This window comes from Mus pahari, chromosome 8 (genome assembly GCF_900095145.1).
Source record: "Mus pahari chromosome 8, PAHARI_EIJ_v1.1, whole genome shotgun sequence".
NCBI classification, from domain to species: Eukaryota; Metazoa; Chordata; class Mammalia; order Rodentia; family Muridae; genus Mus; species Mus pahari.
Window position 1 is genome coordinate 108,880,555 of NC_034597.1, and position 14,665 is coordinate 108,895,219.

General features: G+C 44.3%; 1 protein-coding gene across 2 annotated transcripts in view; it reads left to right on the plus strand.

Moving 5' to 3' along the window:
* Ubac2 (UBA domain containing 2) overlaps positions 1-14,665 on the plus strand; it is a 148,260-nt gene that overhangs the window by 17,956 nt on the left and 115,639 nt on the right. For both annotated transcript variants that reach the window (XM_021203330.2, XM_029541619.1), the window contains exons 2-4: positions 9,702-9,829; positions 11,926-12,045; positions 12,835-12,944. In XM_021203330.2, the coding sequence (XP_021058989.1) occupies positions 9,702-9,829; positions 11,926-12,045; positions 12,835-12,944 (358 nt within the window). The remainder of the gene's footprint in view (positions 1-9,701; positions 9,830-11,925; positions 12,046-12,834; positions 12,945-14,665) is intronic.

Below are 14,665 nucleotides of genomic sequence, written 5' to 3' on the forward strand. Positions count from 1 at the left end.
AGAGCAGTCGGGTGCTCTTACCCACTGAGCCATTTCACCAGCCCCCTGAGCGAGGCATTCTGCCTGACTGCCAGGGTGCTTCTATGAGTGAGGTGCAGCCTACGAGGCAGGGGAAATGTGTGGAAGGGGAAGGCTCAGTGCTTGACTGACTTGGCTTTTGTATGGTTCACCCTTGTTTTCTGTTTAGTCCCTTTCTCATAAAAAGTTTGTGCAAAAATTACATGAGATACTGAAGCATCCCTTAAGCAGTCAGTAATGGGAAGATCAGTGGTGCGGTCGGGTGTGGTGGTCCTTCCTTGCAAGGGTGTGAACCACACTGGGTTTTTTGACATGCACTTTTGCAGCCCAGACTTGTGGGGGCAGATTGAGTTGCCAGTTTGCTGTTCCCCCATGTGTCTGGTGTGCCTGCATCTTGTAATAGCTCACACGGTTAAGCAAAACCTGTGGTTAGTGTCTTCAGTGCTCAAAATATTCAGGCAAAATTCACATGGCACGATTCTTGTTCCAGCCCTTTAAAGCATTTACTTACTGGCATTGCTGTGTGTGTATTATGGCACACTGACGTGTCATGTAGCAAGTACAGAATTTCACTCCTCTCCCCTCAACAGGATTCTGTTGTATGGAGCAGGTTTTAGTCTTTTCATTTGTTGGTGGTCCCTTGGTTGTGTTTTACATATTATTATAATACTGCTTTAAACATTCATATGTAAGCTTTTGTTTCAAATTATGTTTTCACATTTCCTGTGTATATGTCTAAATATGTCTAAGAGTGGAATTTATGAGTCATATGGTATATATATATATATATATATATATATATATATATATATATATATGGAGAGAGAGAGAGAGGGAGGGAGTGTGTGTGTGTGTGTGTGTGTGTGTGTGTGTGTGTGAATCAGGCAGAATTGGGTCCAAATAGCAGCCCCTTTCCTATCAAGCTGTGACTTGGAGCAAATTATTTAATCATCTTTCTTCATCTAATGTCTATGAGCAGTGAATTCCTGTCTCCAGATAATAAGGACTCAGGAGACATGGGAAAGCCCTTTATCAGGACAGTTCAGTGTGTGAGGTAGTCCACCTGAAATGGAGTCACTGTGTTCTTTATTTTATAGTGACAGGGCCTCCTGAGCCTAAGTGGTATTGGCCGCACAGACAACAGTGTCACACCCAAAGATGCCAGAGATCTTGTCACACTCAAAGATACCAGAGATTTTGGCTCCGAGGAAATCTTAACTTTGGTGTTTCATCCACTTGTCATGGATGGTTTTCCTTTTATTTTAGATTAACATGTTGCCTGTTCATTCAACTCATAGCATTTCTGTTTTTAAAGGTAAAGAAGTATCTTTCAGAGAAACGACTTAAAAAACTTGCTTGTTTAATGCTTGGACTTTTATATGGGAACTACTTCCTGACTTTGCTCATAGACCGGAAGTTTGCTAGTGACTGGCCTGAGCTCTGAGCATGAGAATATGACAGACTTCTCCCTGAATAAGTAACTGGTTAAAAATTACTTGGGAGGCAGAGACAGGTGAATTTCTGTGAGTTCAAGCCTGGCCTACAAAGAGAATTTAGGACAGCCAGGGCTCTGTTCCAAAGAGAAACCCTCTCTCAAAAAAACAACAACAGCAACAAAAAACAAGTTTCCATTAAATTAGATTTGTATAAGAAGCAATGAATAGACCATGACTATCATTGTTAGTATTTTGATAGATGCTTTACTTATTTATTTATTATATATAGGTATATTGTAGCCATCTTCAGATACACCAGACAGAAGAGGGAACCAGATCTTGTTACAGGTGGTTGTGAGCCATCATGTGGTTGCTGGAATTTGAACTCGTGACCTCTGGAAGAGCAGTCAGTGCTCATAACTGCCGAGCCATCTCTCCAGCCCTTGATAGATGCAAAACACCTATTTATGTACTACTTTTAAAAAAAGTTTTATATGATACTATATGCCACTAATACTATTTTTCTATTAGGTATTATTTTTCTGTTAGGTAGTATTTTTATGTTATTTATTTCTTAGTGTCAAATGTTATTCCATCTTACATGTAGATCATCATTAAATTTTTCCCATTTTCCTTTTGGGCATTTACAGATACTGTTTTCACAGTAATACAGGCAATGCCAGGATAGCATCTTCATGACAGATAAAGTCTATGCATATCCATGGTAATAATTGCTGTGGCCTGAATCGTGTGTGTGTGTGTGTGTGTGTGTGTGTGTGTGTGTGTGTGTGTGAGAGAGAGAGAGAGAGAGAGAGAGAGAGAGAAAGAGAGAGAATATGAGAATGTGTTTGAACTTTCTACCATAGTGACAGGTGCCTGGGAAGAACAATTTCAGAGAGGAAAGATTTGGTTCTGATCATGGCTTTAGAAATGCTAATCGGTGGTTAGCTGGTTCTATCCCCTGTAGAGCTGTGTGAGGCAGGGTACCATGGTGGTGAGGGTCTATGATGGAGAGGGTTGCTTCATGGCAGCCAATAATGATGGGTGGAAGAATGGGAAGAGAGGCATAGAGAGAGGCTGTGTTGGTTGCCACAGAGGGTGGAGGGTAAGGGGAAGAAGAAGAGAAGGGGAAGAGGAAGAGACGAGATGGAGGAGGACACTTGGAGAAGCACAGCTCTACAGCAGGCCATTTGCCTCCGAGTTAACCCAGTGATGTGTTTGGTCCCAGCGCCATCCAGGCCCTGAACACATCATGCTGCTCTCAGACTAGGCTTTCAGTGGCCTTGGGGGTGAGTGTCACATTAACACCACAGTTACACGACTTGGTTTTGATAATCTCAGCATGTAGTAAGTATGCACCACACTGTATGCTGTCTCCATTCAAAGTCACACGTGCTTGTTATGGACAAGACACTGCTGTCATTTGTTAGTGCTTCCTTCTTTCTTTCTTTTTTATTTTTTTAATGTTTTATTTAACACTCACTAGTGTTCTGCCTGCTCGTATGCTATGCGTGAGGGCATCAGATCCCTTGGAACTGGAGTTACAGACAGCTGTGAACTGCCATGTGGGTGCTGGGAATTGAACCCCCGTCCTTTGGAAGAGCAGCCAGTGCTCTTAATCATGGAGCCATCTCTCCAGCCCCTCTCGTGACCGTCTGTGTGTCTTTCCCATAACCGACAGCAGGACAGTGGAGCTGTGTGGCAGTGGAGTGTAGGATATGGTGGTGGTAGGGTCAGATTGCCGGGGTTTGAATTTTATTTAATCCTGCTGGTTGGTTGCTTGCTAGGCTGCTGTGAGATGCTTCTTGTGCATCTTTTCTGTATGCTCAACCTCAGTGCTGCTTACTCAGTCTGTTCCTGGATGCCACGTGCTGTAAGCTTCTGATCATGCTTGCTTCTTCATTTCTCCAGTAAGACTCTTTCCACCCCACCCGACACCCCAATAGTCTAGACTAGTGGTACAGATGTAACTCTTCCAGGCACCTTTGCCAGGCTTCTCACAGAGACCTTGCCAATCTGTCATATTTGGTGGGAGCCAACCAGATAAAAACGTTACTAGTTCTTTGAGAGTTTTGTACAATATATTTCGGTCAAAATCACCTCTCAACTCTTCCCAGGCCTTTTCTTTACCTACCTAGCTCTGTGACCTTTTACAAACAACAAAACCCTCAAGATAATTTGTGCTGCCAAAATATTCTTGGATATATGGTTTTCTCCTGGAGTGTGAGGAGTGTCCTTGGGGCTGTACTCCAGAGAAAATGCTCTTCTCTCTGCAGCTCACAGTTGTCAGCAGCTGCGCTGTTAGGGTGGGACTGTGTGCTTGCTCCCCCCTACACTCCTGAGAGCAGGTCCCTAGGGCTGGCTGGGTTCATGCAGACAGCGGGGGTTTCCCAGTCACCATCACCACCTCTGCTTTCACGCTCTTTCCGCCCCCTCTTCCTCAGTGATCTCTGAGCCTTGGCGGGTGGAGGGTATACATATTCAGGCTGAATATTCTACCATCTTTTACTTCTGAACCTTAGCTAGTTGTGGGTCTGTGTTAATTACTTTCTATTGCTAATAGAAGCTTCTCTGAAGTGGGTTGAGAGATCCATTGGACTGAAGAGGGTGTGCCAAAAGTGGTTCTGGAACTTGATGATGCTGTCTTGTGTGCCCCCCTCCCTGCCCTGCCCTCCAGGTCCTTCACTTTGCTGCTATGCACACTCCAAAGCTAACTACCCGCTTGCCAGCCTTTGTTACATCTTTCCAGTTCTGATTGCCCAAGCTCAGGCCCTTGTTGTCATGCAGTCACTTCTGTGTAGTGCCTGCCTTTAGGGTTATTTTGAGGATTAGACAATATGTGATTCGTTTATTTACCATCAAAGATACTGAATGTCTGGTGGTGTTTGAGCTGTGGGGATAGAATAGGGAGCAGACAGAGAAACCCTTCTGCTGTCATAGAGTCTGTCCGATGATGAAGACAAGGGTTAAATGAGTACTGTGAAGCTAGCACAGCAGTGTGAAGCCCTGAGGGAGGTGTCTGCAGTGGGCCCTGGTCATGAGCAGAACGTTCTGGAGAGGTGGGGAGAGGTGGGGAGAGGAGGGGACAGGTGGGGAGAGGTGGGGAGAGGTGCCCAAGGCCCTGGTTCAGGAAGGAGTGAGTGCCAGGAGCAAGGCCATAAGAATATACAGGGCTAGTGTATGTGGTTAGTGCTAGAGGCAGTGATATAATGTAGAGCAAGGGGAGCTTGTGTTTTCTTTAACATACTGTATTTTATTTAAATTTTATTTTTTGAAATTGTAATTACACAGATTTCCCCCTTCTTTCCTCTCTCCAGATTCTCCCATGTGTCCCAGATTCCCTCCTTCCAGACTCATGGCTTTCTTTGTGTAATTGTTGTTCCGTGTTCCTGAGACTTGTCACAGTTTGATGTCTTTTAACCCGTTAATATTGTAGATTACGCTACTTAGTTTATATCCCACCTGCCCTGGATAAAATTGGAATGGTTATATAAAAAAATAAATCATTTAGTGTTTTGTGTTTGTGTGGCGGGCGGTAGGGAGTGTGCATGCCATGGAGGTCAGAATACAACCTTGTAGAGTTGGCTTCCCCTTCGTCTACACTCAGGTTTTGAGGATCACTGGTCAGGCTTATGTGTCAAGATTTTTTTTTTTTTTATTTCTTGCTAGCCTTCAGTAGTAATTTTGTTTACTTCTGATTCTTTAAAACAGTTTGTTTTCTGTGTATGGTTGTTTTGCCTGCAGGTATGTGTACTGTAGGAGTCACACAGAACTGGGGTTACAGATGGTTGTGAGCCGCTACAGGGGTGCTGGGAATCAAATCCGGGTTCTCTAGAAAGCAGCCAGTGTTCTTAACCACAGAGTCATCTCACCAGCTTCTCTTCTCTCTCTCTTTTTAAAGTTTATTTAATTTATGTATGAGTATACTGTTGCTGTCTTCAGACACACAAGAAGAGGGCATCAGACCCTATTATAGACAGTTGTGAGCCACCATGTGGTTGCTGACAATTGAACTCAGGACCTCTCTGTAAGAGCAGCCAGTGCTCTGAACTGCCGAGCCATCTCTCCAGCCCCTCCAGCTCCTGTTTTAATGTTTAATTTCACTGTGTAGCTTCATTCACGTTCAGGTGCACATGTCAGCAGCATGAGGCTCATTCACAGTTTTGTGTAAAGGGCTCTTTTTCACCTCCAGAACTGTAACTGTCATTAAGTAGCTCGCTAATGCCAACTGCTTTTGTGAGCCAGCATTTTATTTTCTTATTTTATGAATTTCACCATTCTAGATGCCTCTTGTAAAGAGAATCGTGGGATACTTGCCTTCTTATCACAGTCTTATTTCACTTGGCTTAGTGTCCTTTGGGTTCACCCATAGTGTAGCGGTCAGAATTCCCTCCCCTTTCATGGCTCTATGTGGCTGTGAAACTGTATGTGGCAATGGACACAGTTGGGTAAGTACTTGGAGTACCTGTTCTCTATCAGAGCCTGTGCATTGACTGACTTTGGGAATCCCCGGCTGCTGCAGCCACAAGAAAGCCAGACTCAGCTGCTGCCACCAAGAGTCTGTGCTCTACTGCCGTGAGGTGGGAACTAACAAAGAAACACATGTCTTTTAAAACTGAATTTGTGACATCTTAGGATTTCTTACAGTCCACTTGAGTCACAGAGTGGGTGAACCTAAGCTCACTTTTGTCAGGACAGGTAGGATGGATTGTTGTAGGGCAGTTTCAGAATCAGGGGAGACCCACAGCCCCTTCCTTCCTCGGCTGCTTGGTTGGCTGTCGGGGCTTCTTACCTGGATCACCTGAACAGCCTCCTGCCTGTTCCTCCTCTTCTTGTCTTCCCGTAATCTCAGGTTAGGGACCCAGATGGTGGTATGACTTGGGTGCATTATCCTTCCACCTAACACCCTTGCCCCACCCCAGATGCCCTGCCCTCTCAGGGAAGGTTGGCAGCCTCCTCATGCCTCTGGGTTCTGCTCACTGCTTCCCACTTCCTTGGCCTTCTGGTCTACCTGTTTGCCCGTGCTTTCAGGGTGGCTGGTTCTCTTGCCTGGAGTGTGGTTCTGCTTAAAGCATGAGTATTTTTATTTGCCTTTGGTAGATTTTTTTTCTCCAAATATCTGCAAGGCTTACTTGCTAAGGTCTCTGTGCAGATCTTACCACTGAGAAAGGTTCTCCCTGGCTGCCCATAGAGAATGACAGCTGCCTCTTGACTAGACGTCTCTCCCTAGTAAGTACCGAGGCTGAGGACCAGGGGCCTGATTCACAAGAACAAGTCTTGCTTCCTAGTGCCATTGAGGATCAACTGGGGGTGGGAGTGTCCATCCTCCACAGTCTTTAGCTGGATCGGCTGTTGGATCCAATGGCCACCATCTTGAGCTCTGGTAGAGGAAAGAGCATGAATGGTTCACCGGCTCTAAGTATCTGTCTGGAAGTGACATATCTTAGGTTTATGCAGCTCAAGCAAGTCACATTGCCACACATAACGTCTGTTGATGGAGATTAGTAACAATTCCCAGCAACCACATGGTGGCTCACAACTGTCTATAATGGGGTCTGATGCCCTCTTCTGGTGTGTCTGAAGACAGCAACAGTATACTCATACATAAATTAAATAAACTTTAAAAAGAGAGAGAGAAGAGAAGCTGGTGAGATGACTCTGTGGTTAAGAACACTGGCTGCTTTCTAGAGAACCCGGATTTGATTCCCAGCACCCCTGTAGTGGCTCACAACCATCTGTACCCCCAGTTCTGTGTGACTCCTACAGTACACATACCTGCAGGCAAAACAACCATACACAGAAAACAAATTGTTTTAAAGAATCAGAAGTAAACATGTGTCTGGGGACCCACATGAGATACCTGTGAAGTGATACATAGTGGATAGCAGCCTCAGGCCGTTGCCTGCTTGGCTTTTCTGTAGCATTTGTTTCCACACATCAATCTTTTCTTTTTTTCTTTTTCTTTTCCTGTGGATGGTAAGTACCACAAGAGTAGGGCCTTTGTCCTGACGTCCCAGATGAATCCTAGGGCCTAAGAACATTCGTGATTGATAGAAAATGTTTAGTGATTTTAGAGTTGGGTCAGGGATATAACCAAGGTTCCTCATTGATAGTCATTGGCAAAGTGACCTTGGGAGGAGTCGGGAGGAGAGGACATGAAATGAGAAGGCAGGGCAGGCGTCTCGAGAGCGGTGAGTTGCTGGTCAGAGACTTGCGACCAGGAATTACAGCTCAGATGTGCGGTTTTTCTCTAGTCATGCTGAGTTGCTCAGGCAGGTGTGGCTGTCTGTCACAGGGAAGGTGAAAGTGGGACTAGGACCTGCTGTCCTCTGGGTGTGCCTGCATGACTGCATCCTTTCTCTGGTCCTGTCACAGGAATAAAGAATCTCACCTGGATCAGGAGAGAAACCCACCCACCAGTGGTATTGTCATGGTGAGGGTGGTTGGAGGGTGTGTGTGTGTGTGTGTGCGCGCGCGCGCGTGTGCGTGTGCATGTGTGCGTGCGCGCTTGCAAGGCTGAGACCTGAGGTTCAGGTCTAGGGCTGGGCAGGTGCCATACCACGGAGCCTCATGTGAGTTCTGACACAGCAGCTAAGTTCTCCTTCCCCATTCTACAGGCAAGGAAAGCTGAGACTTCTGTGGTACAAGATAAACTAAGACTGGCTATACTTACAGCCTTGGGCCCTTGTATCCTATGGAGTCCCTAGGCAGTAGGGTGCTCTGTCAGGTTTGGGATCTGGCAAGCCTTGGTGAAGAGAGTGTGCAACACTGTATGGTAGTTCCAGTGTAGATGTGTGCAAGGCCTAACCAGGGAGGAAATAGCTGGGCTATTTCTGTGTGCTTGCACAAACACTATAACCACAGCACCAACTGTGATGGGTAAGTTCACCCGCAGGGATTTCTTATAAATAAGACACAGAATCTGAAAGGGTCCATCAGTGGTGTCTCCAGTGGCCTTGCTGTATGTAAGCTGGGCATGTCTTCTCTCTGGCCTGTGGACTCCCTTCTGGTATCCTTCACATCACTGGGAAGTTAGAACAGAAGGGAATCCCCAGTGCCACAGAGTGGGGGACACTGTCTAGGCTAGTGCTGTCAGGCTGTGGAGGAAAGAGAAACAAGTCTGGAAATGTTTCCCAAAAGAACTGAAAGCCACTGTGTGCAGGAAGTAGTGAGGTGCACAGTAGGGTTGCAGGAAGGATACAAAGAGCAGGAGATAAGCAGATGAGATTGGAGGCAGTTGGATCTGGGAGTAGTTGGGCCCAGAGTGTAGAGGTTTTCAGAGCAAGGGTGAGGTTGTGGTTCTTCCTCGGAAGACATGGGGAGTAGTAGTGTACAGGAGGAGGAAAGATCTGCATGTGTGCAGGTGCCCTCGGGACTGCAGGGCCTCACAAGTGGTCATATTAGCCGAAACCTCTCTCTGTAGTTACAAATGTACAGGGAAATGAAAGTAGTAACATTAATATTCAGTATATCATAGTATATGAAAAACATCTCATATACTATGTGCTAAAGTGCTTTTCTTCTTTGCAAAAGCATTGAGTGGTTTGAGAAGAGTGGATCAGTTGCTACATGTGACAAATGGAGTGTTTAATAAGTAGTTGTGAATTGCCTTTCATGTGGATTTGGCTGGGTTTCCAGTGTTTTTCATTCTCTGAGCTGTCAGTGTTGTGTAATATGCCTGTGGAGTTGTCTTGTGAAGACTCTACCTGCAGCATGTCTTCTGGGATGTTTTAGTTCTTGCCATGTGTTGGTTGCCTGTAGCTTCTGTTACAAATGATCACACACCCGATGGCCACATAGGATAAGGAAGAGGTTCCATGAGCCCTCCTGGAAAACTTAACTTGGCTTCTCCTGTTCACTGTGGAAAACCTGGGGAGGCGGCCACTGCAGCCAGCAGTGTTATCATCTAAAATCCTTTAAAATCTTTTCAAGTCAACGTATGACTCTGTCACCCCCAGGTGCTAGCTGGGGATGGGGGATCCGTGCTATCTGGAGGTTACTGGGTGATTCCTGCCTTTGGTCTCCTGTCCAAGCCAGCAGACAGTGAAGCCTTTCCAGAGAGTTGTGCCTGCCTGCTGTCAGTGACCATAGCTGCTGGTAGATGTTTCAGGAAGAGCTAAACGCCCAGGCTGCAGGGCTTAGGCTTCCCTCTCACTCCAAACAGATTAGCTCTCCCACTTTTCATCCTGTGAGCGGTTTGCTTTGTTTTTAAAATCCCTGTTGTCCTGAACATGGTTTTCTTCCTAGATAAGGCACCTCTGTCGAAGAGTCTTTTGCTGGTCCCCAGTGCCCTGTCCCTCCTGCTGACTCTCTTGCTGCCTCACTGTCAGAAGTTCTTCGTGTACGACCTCCATGCTGTCAAGAACGACTTCCAGGTGGGCACACTGCTCCTTTGGCATCTGGGAGGAGAGGGGATGTTTTTCTAGACTTGCCCTTTCTTCCTACAATTCCTTAGTCTCTGAAAACCCCTAAAGTTTCAACAATAGCTTTTAAAGTTTTCTTTAAGTATATTCTTGTATTTTGATTATATCTACCCTCTCTATCCCCCTCCAGCCCCTCCCAGCCCCACTCCCACCATGTCCTTCTAAGTTCATATCCTCCTCCTCCTCCTCCTCCTCCCCTCACTGCTGTCTGTCTGCACATGGATATAGACAGGGTCATCCTCTGGAGCGTGGGAAAATGGTCAGTCCATCAGGGGTCACACCTGTAGAGAAAGAGATCCTTCCTCTTTGAGCAGCTGTCAGTTGCTGATATCTCCTCAGCTAGGACTGGGGCTTATGAGCCCCTGTCTTCTCCATGCTGCAGTGTTGACTGGCTTGACCTTGTGTGGGTCTCATTTAGGCTTTGCAGCAGTGAGGTCACATGTGAGACAGCCTTGATACATCCAGGGCAGTTTCACAGCATGTCCCCAACTCCTGGCTCTTACAGTCTTGTATCCCCTCTTTGGCAGTGTTCCCTAAGCCTTAGGAAGGAGTGTAATAGAGATACCTCATATAAGGCTGAGCACAAGCCCCTGAGTCTGTCAGAGAGATTACTAATGCTGTATTAACAGCACACTTTCTAGCTCTGTCCACGGTATTTTCAGTAAAACAGGTTACAATGGAGAAACAAAGCATTTCCTTACACTGACTGGTACTTTCTATTTCAGATTTTACTCATGGAAATTCAATTTATAACTTCAAGAGAGTTTGTGGGCTAGTGAGATGGGTCTGTCACTAAAGGCATTTGTCACTAGCTTTGAGAACCTGAGTTTATTTTCTGGGACCCACATGGTGGAAGGAGAGAACCCACATTTTCCAAAACCCGTCTCTGTATAATTGATGAGATGGTTTACTATCACTCATCTGAGACACATTCTGAATTAGTGCATCTGTAAAGGGAGTTAAATCAAGAGCAAGGGCTTTGCTATGGAAAGAACAGAGCTTAGCCTTCCAGGTTGATGAGTGGGTCTCTGTGGGGTTGGTGTTAGTACCTGTCTGCTGGGTGCCCTGGCAGCTCCCTTTGCCACCCTGAGCATAAACGTGTTTCTGCTCACTGACATCTTCCTCATGATGCATGTGCCTAACAAAGGCCAATTCATAGGCAGAGAGTGAGACAGAGGTCCCCGGGGCTGTGGGAAAGGTGGCAAGTTAATTCACAGTACAGCTTTAGGACAATAGGACAGTGCACAGCACTGTACTTCCCAACAGCACTGAGCCGAGTGCTTAAAAGTAGTTAACATGTAAATTTTGACTTCCATTTCACAGTAATTCAAAGGAAGCTCAGGGTTAATTTGTTGTAACTGAAGGGGAAGTGAAGTCAGAGTGTTTTGCAGATGTCATTAGGATCGTTCACATTTGGAGAACGTTAAAGACTCAAAATAGGCCTTTGGAAAGTGGTGTTTTCTTTATGCATGTCTCTATTTTCACCTAGCCAGAGGATGAATTTCCAAAGCTGATTGTCTTTACAAGCTGAAAGTATTTATCAACAGGTCCCCAGAGTTGCTATGTGTGTGGTGATGTGTTTTTGGTGATTAAGCTCAGAAAGTACATTTTTTGACTTTTACCCAAATTGTCACTTACATCTTTGCTTTTAAATTCAGTAATGTAAAATGAGCATTCATTAGTTTTTTCATTTTAGCTGGTTGTGTTTGTGTGTGTGTCGTATTAAACACCCTCCCCACCCTTTTTAAAACCATTTATTTACTTATTTTTGTGTGGGCGTGGTGGTGAACATGCAGTGGTGCCTCATGTGGAGGTCAGAGGACAGTTCTGTGGAGTCACTGTCTCCATCTACCAAGATGTGGGATCTGGGCTTCAACTCACAGTGTCAGGCTTGGCAACAAGTGCCCTGACTGCAGAGGATTTTACGAGGACTTGTCTGTTGCCTCAGCAAGATGCATCTTATTATGATAAGTGAAGAGACTTCTTGCTGTTGAGGGTGTGTGTGGGCCCCCCTCACACTGCTCACTCTGCTTTTAACCTCTGTGCAGATTTGGAGGCTGATATGCGGAAGAATAATTTGCCTTGACTTGAAAGATGCTTTCTGTAGTGGTCTTCTCATTTATAACTTCAGAATATTTGAAAGAAGATACGGAAGCAGGAAGTTCGCAGTAAGTTATCCCATGCTTTAGTGTTTTCTACTGAGGTTCCAGAAGGAAATGACCATATCTGCATTCCTCATTTGCATATGTGCTACTTCCTCGCTCTCCTGTGTGCTAGGCAAGTGTATTTTACCACCAAGCTACATCTTCAGTCCTTGTATTTTATTTTTTAAACTTTGAAGTGAAGTCTTGCTGATTTGCCCAGGCGGGCCTCTGGGACCACAGATATACAATACTGTTCTGGGCCCTTATTTTAAAAATGCCTTCCATTTAAAAAAAACTTAGTTTATTATTTATAATTATTGCTTAAATTACATGATTCTAGATCTGATTTGTGACTTGGTCATTAACCAAAGAAAAAAATTAACTTAAAGCCAATAGCATGATAAAATAATTAAATGACAGTGATGATAATACAATTCATTAAGGATATGTCAGAATTAAGGATTTTAAATAGAAATTTATCTAGTGAAATTCTGGTCACTTATTTGGCTTAATAGTATATGTGCTACTTATTAGCACTATGTTTTAATTAAATGTCTTTTTCAACATATCTAGAAATTGTAGAAGCTAATACATATGAACAATTATGGCTTAATTCCCAGTTTTGAAAAGTAACAAAAACAAGTAACATAGAAATAAGCTTATGCATTTATTCATATGTATGTAATGTATATATGTGTATCGGTGCAAACCTGTATATATAGACTGTACTCATACCCCACACCCTAGCTCATGCTAACTAAGTAACGGTTAATTATATTTAGGTAACTCACTTTCATCTGTCTTTACTTGTAGTCCTTCTTGCTGGGCTCCTGGGTCTTGTCAGCCTTGTTTGACTTTATCCTCGTGGAAGCCGTGCAGTATTCGCTTGGTGTCACAGTGGCCAGTAACTTACCTTCTGGATTGTAAGTAGCTCATAGTTTGGAGTCATTTATTTAGGGTTCTTAAATCTATTTGAAATGGTGTCATTCACAAACTCTCACCAAAAGTCTTTTAAGCTGGCCTTCAGTCTAGGCCATATCTGCATTTGCATATGTGCTACTTCCTCGCTCTCCAGTGTGCTAGACAAGTGTATTTTACCACCAAGCTACATCTTCATTCCTTGTATTTTATTTTTTAAACTTTGAAGTGAAGTGTCTAGGCACTCAGGAGGAAGAGGTAGGTGGATCTCCGTGATTTCAAGGCCATCCTGTGCTACATAGTGTGAGTTTCAGGCCAGCCTGAGCTTCAGTGAATGCGATTCTGTCTAAAATCTGAGACTTTATACTTTCAGATATGGTAGGTATGTGTGTGAGGAGAATGCAGCGTGTGCTTATATATCCTCATGTCCTTCAACTGATCAGTTTCGCAGTAATTTCCTTTTTCTTTCAGCTCTAACGTTATTCCACAATTTTAGTTTGTTTGCTTGTTTGAGACAGTGTCTCCTATGTAGCCCAGGATGGTCTTTAATTAAAGATTTTTCTGCTTCAGGCTTTATAAGTACTAGGACAATAAGCTTACAACCCAAATTCCTCGAGATTGAATTTGTTTTGTGTACTTTTATAGTGATATTTTGCTGTTGCAATTTTATGAGCTAATCAAATGCAAAAATCCAAAATTAAATAGACTGATAATAAAATAAATGTACTGAAGTTAAGTTTCTGAAGAAATTTTTAGATGATTATTTCTATACTTCCACAAAGGTAGAGCAAAGTTGGTATGTAGGTAATAGCTTTGTGCTTCCCACAGTGACAGACCGGCTTGGTTATACTTCCATATAGTGTTGATCTTCAAAGTAAGACTTGTTAGCATGTGCCATAACTGGGAGCCAAGACCATTGCTGACAGTGGGTGCAAAGGGCCTTAGTGAATACCACAGTCAAGTCTACGAGCCTATGTTTGAGAGACACAATAGTGTGAAATGAAAGGATGGATATCTAAAATTCTGTGCAGGCTAACTTTATTCTTGTTCTAAGTTTGCAATATGGGTTTGAGAACTGTTAGATATGTTAGGCCCCTCAGTTGTAAAGCAGGCTGGGTCTTTGTTTTGGATATGTAACTAGTGCTGGGTTAGAGTCAGCATGAATGGTCCCTTCAGCTGTTTTAATATCGGGGTGGTTCTGAGTCTTATCTGAGTGGAGACATGGTCCTGTGTCACCACCGCTCCACACCCTTGTTAGGTCGCACGTGGTGTTTGGGTGGTAGACTGGGGAGTCTGGGCTGCGTCTGTGAGCTGCGTGTAGTCCTGGAGAAGAACTCTGTTCACAGCATTGCTAAAGCACTCATTTCTCTCAGAGTGTTTCTCATCAGGTCAGTTCTTAATTGGTTCTCAACAAAGGTTGCTGAGTTTTGGAGGCATGTGTGTAATTTGTGGGTGTAAGAATGGGACTGGAGAGTAGTCACACAATAAGCCAGATGACCTAAGTGAATGCACATAAAGGTGGAAGGAGAAAAGTGAGTTGTCCTATGACCTCCATATGTGTGCTATGGCCTACACATGCATGCACACATATACATACACTCTCCTCAACACACACACTGTCACATACACAAACACACATACACATATACACACATTCATACACACATTTTTACAATATACTCGCGCTCTCTCTCTCTCTCTCTCTCTCTCTCTCTCTCTCTCTCTC